The sequence below is a fragment of the Acomys minous genome (genome assembly GCF_964271855.1).
Source record: "Acomys minous genome assembly, chromosome: 17".
NCBI classification, from domain to species: domain Eukaryota; kingdom Metazoa; phylum Chordata; class Mammalia; order Rodentia; family Muridae; genus Acomys; species Acomys minous.
Window position 1 is genome coordinate 7563290 of NC_140500.1, and position 14281 is coordinate 7577570.

General features: G+C 44.6%; 1 protein-coding gene across 1 annotated transcript; it reads right to left on the reverse strand.

Annotated features, from left to right (window-relative positions):
* Positions 1-1437: 1437 nt before the first annotated feature.
* Positions 1438-14267, reverse strand: GOLT1B (golgi transport 1B). Its single transcript, XM_084766688.1, has 5 exons — positions 14106-14267; positions 9562-9653; positions 7861-8039; positions 5566-5647; positions 1438-3830 (listed from the first exon to the last, which is right to left on the reverse strand). The coding sequence occupies exons 1-5, from the start codon at positions 14128-14130 to the stop codon at positions 3792-3794; spliced, it is 417 nt and encodes a 138-aa protein (XP_084622814.1). The 5' UTR covers positions 14131-14267; the 3' UTR covers positions 1438-3791.
* Between the last annotated feature and the right edge of the window lie 14 nt (positions 14268-14281).

Sequence of the window (14281 nt, forward strand, 5' to 3'; positions counted from 1 at the left end):
AGTGAGTTTGTTACACTGCAGTGAGTTTAGAATCTTGAGGTTTACATAAAAACAAAAACAAGAACACAATTGCCCCGCCCCCTACAACAAATGCATTTTTATAATAGCAAAAGTAATGACATTCTGGGGAAAAACCCCACTCTGGGGAAAAACTCCACTGATGCTGATATCTTCTTTTTTGTTGTTGACGTTCTCCAAAGATACGGTGACAATGTTGTCCCTGGAATCAGCTAGGAGACACCTATGGGCAGGTGTGTATAGTTATTACCATAAGGTTTGACTGAAACATAGACCCTTGAAAGTGGAACAGAACCTTCCAGCTGGTGACTGTATCACCGATCTGCTGCGGCTGTGGCTGCGGTCCTTTCCTGCTCACCGGAATCAGCTTCCCTGCTCTTCCAACAAGGACTGGACAGCTCCCCAGGAATACAAGCCTTTCTCACTAGATTGCACCCTAGGCATCTAGTCTGATGGACTGAGAAGCTCTAGGGTTCTTAGCCCTTCCCAGTGTAGACAGGGATGGTTAGGTTGAACCTTACAAACCAGCCTAAGTGGCCTTCATAACATTTGATGATACTGTGGGAACCCTAATACATGACACGCATCTGAAGACACAATTCTGTCACACAGCTAGAGGCTCAAGAGTCCTAAACGCTCGAGTGGAAGAAAATAAGAGGCTCAGATGTCTGGACATTATATTTGCCACCATCTGTTTCGGGGCAACTCAGCATCTATTAGCAAAAATCCTTATGGACAGGTCTTACAATTGTTGACATTTGGTCATAGGCTTCAAGTTCCCAAGATAAGTGTCTGTGGACTAACCAAATGCTTAGTAGACCCCTCAGTCTTTTGTTGTTTTTTGTTTGTTATTGTTGAAAGCACATAAGTAGCCCTGGCTGCCCAGAGCTCCCAGGAAATCTGCCTGCACTGCCTCCCAAGTGCTAATATTACAATGTGCACCAACATGTTTGGAAGAGTTTTGACATTTAAAAAACAGCATATGGCCCAAAGCAACAAATACTAACATTTATTTTATGTGTATGAGCATTTTGCCTCCGTATGTGTGCACTGCATGTATGCCTGGTGCCTGAGGCATAGAGGGTGCCAGATCCTCTGGACCTACAGTTACTGAAGGCTGTGAGCCTCAACTTGGTTGCCAGGAACCAAATCTGGATGCCCCCCCCCCACCCCCATGAACTTCGAACTCCTGAGCCTTCTCTCCATCCACCCAAAAGTCTTTACGTACCTTACCAGTTTTCAAATGTTTTCTGTTAATTGTTATATGACTGTACTTAAGCAATTTAGAAATAAAAATGTTCAAGGCCATTTGACGGGCAAAATTGTATCTCGTATGCAGGCCCAATTTTTAAAATAAGGTAGATTATTTTATAGTGCTACTTTAAAAACGTCAAAAGTAAAAATAAACATGACCACCAATGAATAGAAAAGTACCCTTTTATTGAGGTAAGACAAGTGTATTTACAATATGTCATTGTTAGAGTATATAATTTGACCATGAGACTTCTAAAGCAGCTGAATTCCAGAGAATTGTAAGGGAAAAGGAAACATTGCAAGCATGTTCCTGTTAAAGAAGATACATTTGAACATGACAGAAACACTTAAGGCTGAGTACTGGACCTTGTCCTCCATTGGGGGGAATAATCAAGGTACATTTTTTTTTTGTCATAAAATCAGAAGGCTAATTTTAGAAGGAGGTGGGGTATGGGACCCCTCAAGAATAGGGCTTCCAGAAGCCTGAGGAGTGGTTGTTTAAAATCAGAGCCTCTTCGAAGTTCTGATGGAGAAATGCAATGTTGCTAAGCAGTCTCAAGTCCACTGCAGGCTCATCCCAAACCGAAAGCTGCCCCAGCCCTTCGCCTTACTGAGGACTATGAGCCTCTATGTCTTCTCAGGTCTGGTGTTTTCTGAAATCAGACTGCTAAAAGGGGATGTTTGAGTAATGCAAAAAAACACTCTGATAGGGTCATGTCTACGAAGGAGTTAAATGGCAGGCTCTTGCTCTAACAGGAGTGATATGTAGCCACTGTCAATCATGTGGACTAAAACCTATGGTAAATCTACAGGGCACCTTACACAAGCCAGTTCTCAAAGCATAGCACTGACATTCTGGGGAGGTGTGATTTTTTTGAGGAACATCAGACACAACGCCAGGTCTTTTAATATCCCATGAGCTATTGAGGTAGGATTCTCCATGTATCGAGTTTTCACAGGTTACAGCATAAGGTCAGATGCAAGTACCAAACAGGACAGTAGCTACAAGAATGAACCATCCCACTACAAACCAGTCCTTCCTTCTGCAGACTGGCAAGGCTGGGGATTCTCCTGGCACCGAGAGATTTAACTAAAAACAACAAACATTGTAATGTCTTGTAGAAATGGTTTGTAAATAAATACAATTTCAATTATAATTTTCTGCATTAAAAAGCTTTGAGATTGTTAAAAATAAATAGTGCACTCATTAGTGGTTAAGATAAATAGTACTGCGCCTGATGATGTGCTCTCATGTCCACAGAAAAGGTGACATCTTAGGCAAGGAAGGAAACCATTAGCGCTCCTGCTGGCAAACCAACAACGAAAGGGATGACATGTTTTCCCAGCATCACGTTTATGAAAAGCCATGGCCAGCTCAGTGCAATGAAGTAGCTTCTGCATGCCACTGGCGGCATTTTCTCTCCTAACTCAAGATGGAGAACAGGGGGAGCAGATGTGGTGCATGCTGATATTTGGACATTACAATAAAGCTGAAAATAAGAGGAAAAGCAAGATTAAATAGACAGCCCTTCTCACAGTCACAGAGTCTAGCCTTTGACATGTTACACACCTTCAACATCACCAAACGTTAGGAAAACAAGGTGGAAAACCGTGGCCAAATTTTGTAAGAACACAATGAGAAGAAAAATTACATCATGGCATGGGAGACTTCATCGGGGTACATCATCTGGGATCTCAATAACCTCTGCAGCAGCCCAGCCACAGCCAGAGCGCTCTCTGCTCAGCGTCTGTGTGCAGCAGCCCAGCCACGGCCAGAGCGCTCTCTGCTCAGCTTCTGTGTGCAGCAGAACACTCAGCCATACCTGCTCACACTCAAGACATCTGTGCATCCAGACTGTGGCAGAGTCAAGAAAGCACGTGGTCAGCTAGGACTGAGGAAGGAACAGCTCAGAATGACCTCTGTGTATTCCAAAAAAATAATATCTAGTTCAGATTCTTATCTGGATCCAAAATATTAAGATTCAAATGGACCACAAAAGTTTTATTTTATCCATGTTTACAAAAACCAGGCGATTCACACATGAAACTGGGCTTTCCTTGGGCTGATACATAGAGACGACATAATCCAGTCCAGCTCTGGCATCACTATCAGAGCCCAGCATTCCTACAATATCTGGGCCATCATCATGGACATTATAAAAAAATCAAGTGCCTATTGGTGCTCTTGAATATTCTTTAAAAAAAAAAAGGTAACAGATACCATGGTTCTCTACAAATGGCTGTCTCACATGCTGCAGCAAGACTAAGAAACAGCCTTCTCAAGTCACTAAGCATCGGGACAGGCTTCTTCCTCTCCATCGGCGGACTGCTCTGACCGCCTGATCACAAGCCGGCTGTCACTGCTTCTTCGGTAACTGTCGATCCTTTGGAGGGCATACATTTTAAACTTCTGTAAAGAACTTTATAAGCTAGTTCGTGAAATTTAACTTTGTGCTGAATATTCTTCAAAATGGTTTTATAAATAATACGATATTGTAGCGTCTTCAGGTTCCTCGCTGTTATACCATATTGTTGCTTTCTCCAACTTTATCTACGAACTGTAAGAAGAAGAAGAGCAGTGAGAGGGAGCGCAGCAGTGTGCAGCACTGACTCAGCACTTTACACGCTGGTTTGAACATCCAGTTTTACAAGGTTTGCAAGAATTCAAGGCATGACTGACTGACAGTGGCTAACTGGATGGTGTCTACCACCATCTTCTCACGTGTGTAAACAATCATTTTTCTAAAAGTTGCTCTTGCATGACATGTTATACACATGAATTTAAGGGTGAAACATGAGAAATGCAACACAATGAGTAAAATAATGTATAAAATGACACTGACACTGCCAGCTCAACAAAAAGAAAAGACTGCAATGCCGGCCACTCATGCATAGTGAACCCAATAAGATGTTTCCACTGACCATTCCTGTGGGTGTCTTCTGGGCCTAGGTGGTCTTTGGACAAACAGATTTAACTCAATTAAGTTCAGTAATCAACAACAGCTATCAACTCAAAATATGTTAAATGAGCATTCTGAACATCATCCTGAAGTGGGCAAAGACACTGAAACACTCAGTGTTGCCAACGTAAATTTATAATTGTCAAATACGAACTTCAACACACACTCATGTAAATGGTTATTGACTTTGTCTACCCCATCCCCAATCACAGTCTGTCTATCTTCAGCATCACAGGTGGTGTAAGAGTCTATCTAGTCAGCGGCTGTGCTGCAAGGTAAAGCACTGTGAGATCTACCCAGCACTGCCTCTGCACGCACGCTTCACGTCTGTTACTGAGGCGATCACTACAGAATTGGTAAGCGAATACAACTACAGTTCTAAGTACATTTGTTCTTTATATCAGCAATATCTAAGTTGAATCTGGTAATAAGGACAATGGAGCCTGGGTCCACCCCACCCCAAGCTGAGGTACCAATCTTTGAACAGACTGAGCTGGCGTGGAACGTGACTGGCTTATAGTGGTGCTCATTTTCTACAAGTCTGAGTCTCTCTCTGCACTTTCTAGACAGACTCAGTGGGCCTAACTACTTTTTGTGTTTTATCCTAGATGTTCAGAACGAGCAGGGAAGTATGGAAGACGTTCGCCGGGTGACTTCTGACACGGCTTGCTCTGGAGCCAAAAGGACTGTCTCCTGCTCAGCTGGCCCCCTATCACTCCCTCCCTACTTTAGGAAGGACCGCCTTTAGTTTTCAGACTAAGGAAGACGGCTACAAAGTTACTTAGAGTTGTCATGAGACTGACTGGGTCTGAGGTCTGTAAATGCTACCTTTCATCCATTCACTTGGGAAAAATGTTTGGCATTTTTATTGTGCGTGGCCTTGGGGAAGAATGGCTAATAGCCATCTGCCCTGAAGGACAACGATCCCAGGTCTAGAGCTCTCTTCTTGATAATTAAAACAGGTAAATGTTATGATAAAGGTGTGTACAAGGCAAGCAGGCTAATCCTGAGAAGCCTCTGAGAGACCCCACAGTAGATGGCAGCCTCCACTGCACCCTGAATACAGGAAGGGTATCACTATCACTCACAGAGTAGCTTAGCATCGTCAGTTGGAGTAACATCACAATAGAGAATGGTAAACAAAAAGGTCAGGTTTCACAGGTCTGGGGACATTTAGCTTCTGGTCCATTGCAACCAGGATTGATGTGATACAATCATTTATACTATAATGACATCATTAGTCACACCAATGATTCCAACTCCCAGTGAAAAGGCATCACAATCCACTCATTTGGTGGTTTAAAAATGCATTGGCAAATATGAGACTACTTACTGATCTGATTCCAGGTAGATTTAGGAGGGATCCAAGGACAGGCACTCTTCTGATAAAGCCGACAACCACGGGAAAGAAGCCCCTGGGAGGCAGAAGACAAGGTAATTAGACCTCAGTGCTCCACCGGGAGGAACTACAAGCCTAGTGAGATGGAGACTTCAGAGCACCAAAGTACAGTTGACAATCTGCTGCTAAGATGGTGCCCAGAGTACAGAGGGGCTCAGACTGCAGGCTTTCTGCTCTACAGCTGAAGACAGGGGAGTGAGGAGGGGGGAGCTGCAAGCTTGTATGTGTAAGACCACAGCCCTGACAGTCTACCTTCCAGACGGTGAGGCTCACATCATGCCAATTTTTGGTGCAGATACACGTCCACAGAAGTGACACAGCCTCTATTAGTTTAGCTGTGGATCAGTGAAGCCACCTCTATCCAAGTGAGAAGCACTTTAAGACTGCTCAAGAAATAAACTGTATCTGGGTCTTAAATGCAGTTTACAGAGTGGAGAGAGGTCAGGAACCACCAGCTTCAACTCTGAACCTCCAGGAAGTGAACTTACTCCACCTCAGAGGAACAGATCTTATGGTCCAACGAGGCACATGCTTCAAAGACACACAGGTCGCTTCCTCAGCAGTACTAAGCTCAAATGGATATTTAAAGGTATTTTTAAAAACACAAACAGGTGACTTCATGGGCTGCTCCTGAGGGCTATATGTATTTGGAGAAAGAACAACAAAGACCCTTGGCTCTAGGTCTCAAGCCAAGACTCCCTCAGCACAAAACTCAAGAGCAGGACAAGGGTTTTTATCAAAGCCTTTTCAAATCACAAAGCTGATGTGTTGATTCATTTTTCTAGTAGTCGGCTACATCTCGTTCCATACTGGCACCAGGGGCCATGTAACTACACTGCTGGAGTCTGTACAGTTGCCAGGGTCTCACGTGCTCACCTTTTCTGTTGTAAGACGCTTTGCCCTGGGAGCCACCTTTCCTTCCTCTCTGCCCTCTTTCTTTTCCCACTTCCAATGGTGAACAACCAGTGTTCACTCTCCTAAGTTACACTGTGCTCCAAGCCTGAGTCTTTTAACTGTTTTCTCTGCCTCCACTTGTTCTTTCCAGAATAAGCCCTTAGTTTTGTTTTTGTTTTTTCTTTTTTCTTCTCTTAATGTCTGTGTGTGAGCATGTAGCACTACCATGACATGTGTGGAGGTCAGAGGACAACTTACAAGAGACAGTGCTCTAATTCTACCAATAGGTCCTGGGACTTAGTGGCAAGTACCTTTAGACACGGAGCAATGTCACTGAACCTTGAAATGCATTTCAGCCAAATGCTAGAGCAGTCTTCCTAAGATGCCTACCTGGCTCAACTATCTCTGGCTTAAGAATCTTTTGTGTCCTCGCTTCTGTGCTGCAGACATGGCTCTTTAGACAAAATCTGGTAAGATGATAAGCAACTCTGAGCAGTTTTCAGCCTGGCCTACACATTCTTTTCAGCCTCACTACAAGCTCTTCTTGCGTGTGGCCCACACCCCTACTGGGACACTGCTCCCCCCTTTACAAAATAAACCACAGCTTTTACAGGCCTGTCTGTGCCTCGTGGCAGTCAAGCAGCCTCTCCTTGCTGACTTACAGGTGCAGTCTGGCCCACTCTCTAGGGCTCAGCTTATCTAAGTACCCCTTCTGCTCCCTGGATAAGCTCCCCTCACTATTCTCTTAGAATATTCTGTGTCTTTCTATGGTGACATGACACTATCACTCTGTTCCTGGGACCTTCAGCTCTCCTAAGACAGATTTGGTATATGGTTAATTTTTTATGTTTTACGTGACCCAGTGCCTGCCAGCTTTAAAAATAAATACAAGCAGTGTTTTGACTGCTGTCCTCTCACATGCACTTTGTTTTCTGGCTAACTCGCTCCTGCAAGACAGTAAGTGGCCAACATCTCCAGTTTGTGCAATGCTAGATCTCACTATGCACATGCACTAAGCATGCTGCCGTCAAGCAGCAGCCACTATGAAGCAATACCTTTACATAAGAACATGACAGGTCCATGTTCTATTCATCCTGTTAGAAATGCCAAACCTCTAACTTACAAATGGCAATGGAATGAATTTTGTAGCACTGACGATGTTTTATAAATACTTTGTTACCTCCCTCAGACATTCATTTACTTTCACAAAACATTTTTAGAGTTGACTGACCTAAAATTATAATAAAAACTCAATGTAAACAGCAGCCATTCTACCTACCTGGGATTCTGCACTAGTTATCTGACACTGGCTCCAAAAGAACAGAAGGGCCTCACCTGAACAAGAGGAAGAATCCATAAATTTCGAAGATCATGCCTATCAAAGGCCAACCAATAAGGACCACGAACACACCACCCAGGAAAAACCCAGTGGCCTTCACTTTGTGTTTCTGGAAGAAGAATCTGAATGTTCTTTCTAGACCAATTACAAAAGCCAAGCCAGCCACAAACAGAACCTAGGAGAGAAAGACAACACAACACAGGAAAGGGTTAAACACTGCAGAAGAGCAAGGAGACAACTCAGTAGTGAGGCAGCTTGTTTGGCATTTGATGTGGCCAAGTGCCAGAGTCCTGCAGTTGTACCCCAGCAGCAGAACCAGGGAGAGGGGGTGAGCCTGCTGAGCTCTGCTGTCTTCACTGGCCTCCTTCTTTGGCTATCTCCATTCAATAAGGAAGACGAGGCAACGGGACAGAGGGAGCCACATCTGCAGCAGTTTCCCCAGCTTGGCTGCATGGGAAATAAAGTGGCTTATTCAAGCAGACAGCTGGCAACACCTGATGGCCAGCTGGCTTTAATTATGTCATTCAAACGTCTTCCCTGACTCTGCAATAGTCATGTGGGGTGTGGAGGTTTCTAGGATAGGAGATTTGAGTAATGGCTCTGCAGACATCATTAAGATCAGTGCAAAGCTGGGAGACGAGACCAGCAACAGAGTGACACACGGGTAGATAAGAAACTATCCTCAGCTCGCTTTCCCCTTCATTGTGTTTAAAACACTTCCCCCATCAGCTTTCCTCACCAATACATCCAAGCCTGCCCACTAAGGGTGTCCCATTCCCAGACAGCAGTGCTGTTTAGGCCACCAGGTTAAACTTTGTTATCCTTTCTCCTTTCAATTAAAACAGGCCACAGACTTCAAAAACTCCTAACTCAACAATGTTACCACCTTCTCCCAAGGGGGATTACTTATGTCTAGAACTCTTGAATGACCTCTGACACACTGACAGGGTAGTACACAAGCAAGCACACAAGGCATATTGTTTCTAAGGAAGTCAGCTAAACCACAACCATGTGGTTTTTGTTTGTTTGGTTTTTGTTTTATTTACTCCTTCCTGTATGGAGGCACATGCAGTGAGGTTAGAGACAGGAGCTCTTAGAGGAGTTGGCTCTCAAGTAGGTTCCAGAGACTGGCTGGTAGCAATCCCCTGTACCCCCTGAGCCATCTCACGGCAAAAGAGGGACTTCTAAAGGGCTTTTAGGTTACTGAAAACGTTTATGCAGGTTAATCACATGTACTGTCTCAGATGTTTACATTAAAAATGCTTTTATAAATTTGCTAAGGGGCTAGCAAGTCACCTTTTATTATTTATTTATTCATTCATTCATTCATTCATTCATTGAGCCAGCACCTTGCACTGTAGTCCAGGCTAGCTCTAAACTTGTGGCAATGCTCCTGCCTCAGTCTTCTGTGTTCAGCGTACAGGTCTGAGCCACCAGGCTTGGCTAGGTCACGTGCCTTGCTCCACTGCTCAGGGGTCACACTCAATCAGTCCACAGTGTACTCCCCACAAACACTTTCTAGAGTAGCTAGCCAAGGAGCCTTCTTAGGCTCCTCCTCTGCTCAGACAGGGAGCTGAGGGCTTCACTGTGGCCAACAGTGAGCCTGATACTCATTTACCTATGATTAAAAAGCAACAAGTCACTAGTAGGTAAAACTGCCTGATGGAAATTTAAAATACACATATTCAAAAACTTACATTTCCAATAGCCAGCAGTGCTTTGTCAAAAAAGAGGATCATTCCAAAGAACAGGAAAAACACTCCAAATCCTGTTAAGCCCATGCCGATTTCTGCAACAAAAACCACGTGGTTAAAGGCAAAGGAGAACCAGGTACCTGACAACCCCACAGCCCAGAGAACTCTGCAGTCTCCAGCCCTGCAGGCCAACTTCCTCCAGCATCAAGATCCTTAGCAAAGTGACTCAGCACCGGGTAGGTCTATGGCCAAATGTAAATCAGGAACACAAGAAATTCCCGGTTTGTAGGCAGGAGACAGGAAAAACAGGTCTAGACTCTAAACCTTTGCTGATATATATTTTTGCCTCTGAAAAAAATCTCTCTGGACTTAGACAAATATGTACAGGCTTTACCTATTTATCTCCCACAAACTTTACATGTTTAAGGCTAGAACCTGAAGTTATAATAGCATACATTTTTACTTCTTTAAGGAAGTAGCACTTGTCAATCAACTACCAGAAACCAAGCGGTACTGTAAGTGCTGAATACAGGTGGACACAGTTTAAGGAGGCCTACCCTGCATAAAAATGTTGTTTCACCCTTACATTTTCTAGGTCTTCTCTTTTGTCTGAAGCCACAGACCTACTCTTGTTACCGCCACAAGCAAAGTCTGCCAGTCACCTGCTTTGGCTGTTACAGGCTAGCTGGCAATCTTTTTTTTGAATTGTCATTTGTATTAGTGATTTCTGACCTGTTACTATTTTCCCTTCAACTCTAGAGGGCTAAAATCCAGGCCAGTAACCCCACCCTCCCTGGGGTGGAGTGAGGAACCAACCCAAAAATCAAAACACCTAAAAACCAAAATTAAAACTGAACCACATCAAAGGGTCTGTCTGATGAGCTGATAGTTTACCTCTTTCTACATCTCCATGTTCTAAATTTTTGATATTATCTTCCATTTTGTTTCTAAAATTAGTCTGAAAGAATTTACCAGTCTGTCTAACACCATTTTAGTTTAAATTTACTTCAGATGCAAATACCAATGGGGATTCCAGGCTAATACTTTCTTGCTCAAATGTCTTAGGAGAATTTACTAAAACTATTCAGGTGTCAAACATTAATTTCCTAGAGAAAAACATGGAGGAAGAGAAATTCCATTAAGTAATTAGTACTTAGGAGCGGATCGTAACAGGAAATGATCTGAATTTGACTAACTTCTTTACTCACAAATTATCTTAATGATTACATGAAATCTAAGATGTTTGTTTATGAAAAAGGACATCAAGCTGGTAAAGTGCTTGCTGTGCAAGTGTGTGGACTTGAATTCAGATCCTTAGCATCTACATTAAAAGCCAGACATGGTGTTAAAAGCCAGACATGGTGGTTCACGCCTGTAATCCCAGGCCTGGGATGGCAGAGAAGGTCAGTGGCCAGGTCTAGCCCCATTCAGTGAGAGACCCTGTCATTCAAACACAAACACACACACACACACACACACACACACACACACACACACACAGAAAATGATTGAAGAAGATACCCAATGTTAATGTGGCCACAAATGTGCATACACACACACAAAGTAAAAGCATTCCCCAGGTTTAAAATAAAGGAAGGAAATGATATGGAAATACAGTTACTATGCAGTGAGAACTCCCCAGGGGTCAGGCACTCTGAAGAGCTTCTCAGAGCACATGCAATGCAGTCCTCCCAGGATCCCTGGAATGTAGGTGGAATCACATCACTTAAGGGTTGAGGAAGATGTGTAGAGAGGGGGTTTAAGCTGCCCAAAATGAAACTAAGTATCTGAACTAGGTCTATTTAATTATAAATATTTTTACCCACAGTTAAAAAGCTTACTAAGTTCAAGGGCACTGAAACGCACAAAACATAAGTGTTTTAAGTTTAATCTTAGTCTAGAACAACCCAGTAGGTACCAGAGCTATTAGGAGTTAGCTGCAGTGGACAAGGACACCATGCAGCCTGACACAGGGCAGTGTCCACAAATGTCTCTCATGAATCCTGTAACACAGTTCTGAGGCACCAAGTAGTAGTGGCTCAAGTTTCCCATGAGCAACTGATTACTGTATATAAGAACCAGTGTGGGCGGCAGCCGAGCCACAAGCAGCAGGTGGACCCTGCCTTCTCACTCCACAATCCTTCTACAGGCCGGAACTCAGACAACCCCATGAGCTCATGAAGTGCAAGGCATTAGGGGACAGCTGCCTGGGAAATCTTTGCCAAACTGGCACTAGCACAATGAAATGGGTCAAAAAACTTGATCCCAGCCCTTTTCATCTAGAGATTTCCCTTTGTCTCTGTACTTATCCATCCATAAGTTCACTGAGGTCAAAAGGCCTCACGACACAGGATCGTCCTGCCAGAGTCATACCTGGGATAATATAATCTATCTTCATTTTTTTTTCCTGTCCATAAACAGTAAAATGCAATAAAAAGCAATGAGATATTGGGGGGGAAAAGGACTACTGGAGAAATTTTATAAAGACCAGTTTCCCTCAATGTCAATCACGGCTGACATTTTAGTGATGATGACACTTTCCCAAACACTGAGAGCAGCCCCACCTTCCACAACACACCCTTAAGAGACAGAAGAGTAAGTCAAACAAACACCACAGCAGCATTTTACTTAATGTGACAATCCAGATGTGACATGGAAGCTGTCCCTACTGCATCTCGCAAGTCTTGGCCTTTCTTTAGGCCCTGCTGGAAACGGGGAGATCTACTTAGCGTCTTATGCTAACCAACAAGTGTTATCCATCTGACTCTGCTCAGAGCTTGGTCACCCTCCTTACAACTGAAAAGCCCCAAATCATGCTGGCACCTGTCTGGGACGCTACAGTTCCAACCCTGCAGCCAACACAGACACAGATACAATCTGAATTGGACACATTCTTGTTCCTTAGCCTTTGGCTGTAACTCATCATCTGACCTCAGGCATTGACAAGGGATAAAATTAAAGGGGGGCGGGGGAGGAGAACAACCTTTTCTGCTCATAGTGCAGTTCCTGTGTTGGTTTTTTCTGGAGAGTGACATTCTCTGCCCTGTATACAAGGCAATTTATATACCGCAGACTTGTACCATCCCAAGATGTGAGTGTTCACATCAAGTCTCCTTAGAAGCCAGCACCACAGTGGCTTCTGAGCTAGTAGTCCCAGGATCATGGCCCTTCCTGCCTTTCGTGTCTGTGTGTGTAACTGAATGTCTTCCATGTTCCAATTTGTAAATGGTCCATGTCATCCTTCCCATGCTCATACAAGCATTAAACTCAGGAATAAGAAACTGCTCTTCAGGAAGGTAACAGCTGCCTGTAACTCCAGCTCCAGATCCTGACACTTTTATTTCTGAGTAGACCAAATGAAGCTGACGGACCAATAGAGAACCCTGCTGGGCTAGAGCAGCTAGCTAGACAGTCCAAAGTCGGGCACAGAGTGGGCACGGCTGGGCTGTCAGGCGTGTAGGGAACCACAGAAAATCTGTGATGTTCCAGTGTGCTATGACATGAATTTAAATCCCACTTGAAAAGAACTTCGAGGAAAGTTTCATTTCACTTCAGGATGTCAGAATCCTGAAAATCTAAGCTGACTGAAATTTGAAGAAACAAAGTTCGTGGCAACGAGCAAGAGTGAGGCAAAAGGTGCCATGCCCATAAAAAGATCTTTAAAAAGTAAACAGTCCGGGTAGATCTGCAAATAGAAGAGTAAAATTGAAATGAAAAGAGAGAAAAATGGAAACATCACAGTGAAAATGGTGGAGCCAGGGATAAAGCTAAGCTAGTCGGCAGAACGCTTGGCTGGCATGCTCTCATCTCTGGGGCCACAAAAAAAAAAAAAAAAAAAAAAAAAAAAGGCAAGACGGCAAAGATGAGGGGAATGACGAGACTGGCAGAAACGGATGCTAAAATAAAACACGCCACAAAGTAACAACAAGGTAAAGAATCCTTCACCTGTAGGGACAGGCAGGATCTTTCATGCTGGTAAATCTCAGAACTTTAAGAGACTGGGGCAAAAGGATTACAAATTGGAGGCCGATACGGAGGCAAAGAAGACAAGGCCAGCCTCGTTTAATGACACAGTGTGATCCTGACTCCCAGCTTGAGAAAACTGTAACATAACTCCCAATAAAAGTTAACGCTCTAACTGAGCGCAAAGTGACTTTAAGATTAGCAAACTCGGTTGAAACTTAAACGGAAAGAAAACTGAAGTCCTTGCAAGGGACTTTTGGGTAGGTTGTTAAGAGCAGTGTCTGAAGGCAAGAATAATCACTGCTCGCTATGTCCCCAGCCTAGGAGGAGCTCAAGTGCAGGCGGACCGGTCCCGTTCCCGCCGCTCCGGAAACTTTGTCCGCCAGCGGCTCCGCGGACCAGAACGCGGCTGTCACCGGGGCAAAGGCGACAGCACCACTAGAGCCGGGGGCAGGTAGGCTCCCGCCGCGGCCCCCTCCCTCCCGCAGGCCGCCGCCCCACGCCGCTCTCGCTCCATTCATTGCGGGGCGGAGCAGAGGCTGCGGCGGGAACGCGGGCCAACACCGGGCCCCAGCAGCACTTACTCTGCGTATCCGTGAGGGAAATCATGGTGGCGGCGACGGCGAGGACCGCGGTGCCTCGGGGCCCACGCTACGAAGCCTAGTCCGGAGAAGAGCCACGGGGACGCCGCCCGGGCCGAGCCGCCACGTCTTCCGGAAACACGCAGCTGCCGCCGCCAGGCCGCAAGGCCACTCTCCAT

Bases quoted from the DNA above. Each gene is read 5' to 3' on its own strand.
- GOLT1B (XM_084766688.1), bottom strand. From the start codon at position 14,130: ATGATTTCCCTCACGGATACGCAGA. The intron at 5,648-7,860 runs GTGAGGCCCTTC...TCTGCCTCCCAG, and splicing joins GGATTCTTCCTCTTGTTCAG to GGGCTTCTTTCCCGTGGTTG. The intron at 3,831-5,565 runs GTAAGTAGTCTC...TTCTTCTTACAG, and splicing joins ATCTACCTGGAATCAGATCA to TTCGTAGATAAAGTTGGAGA.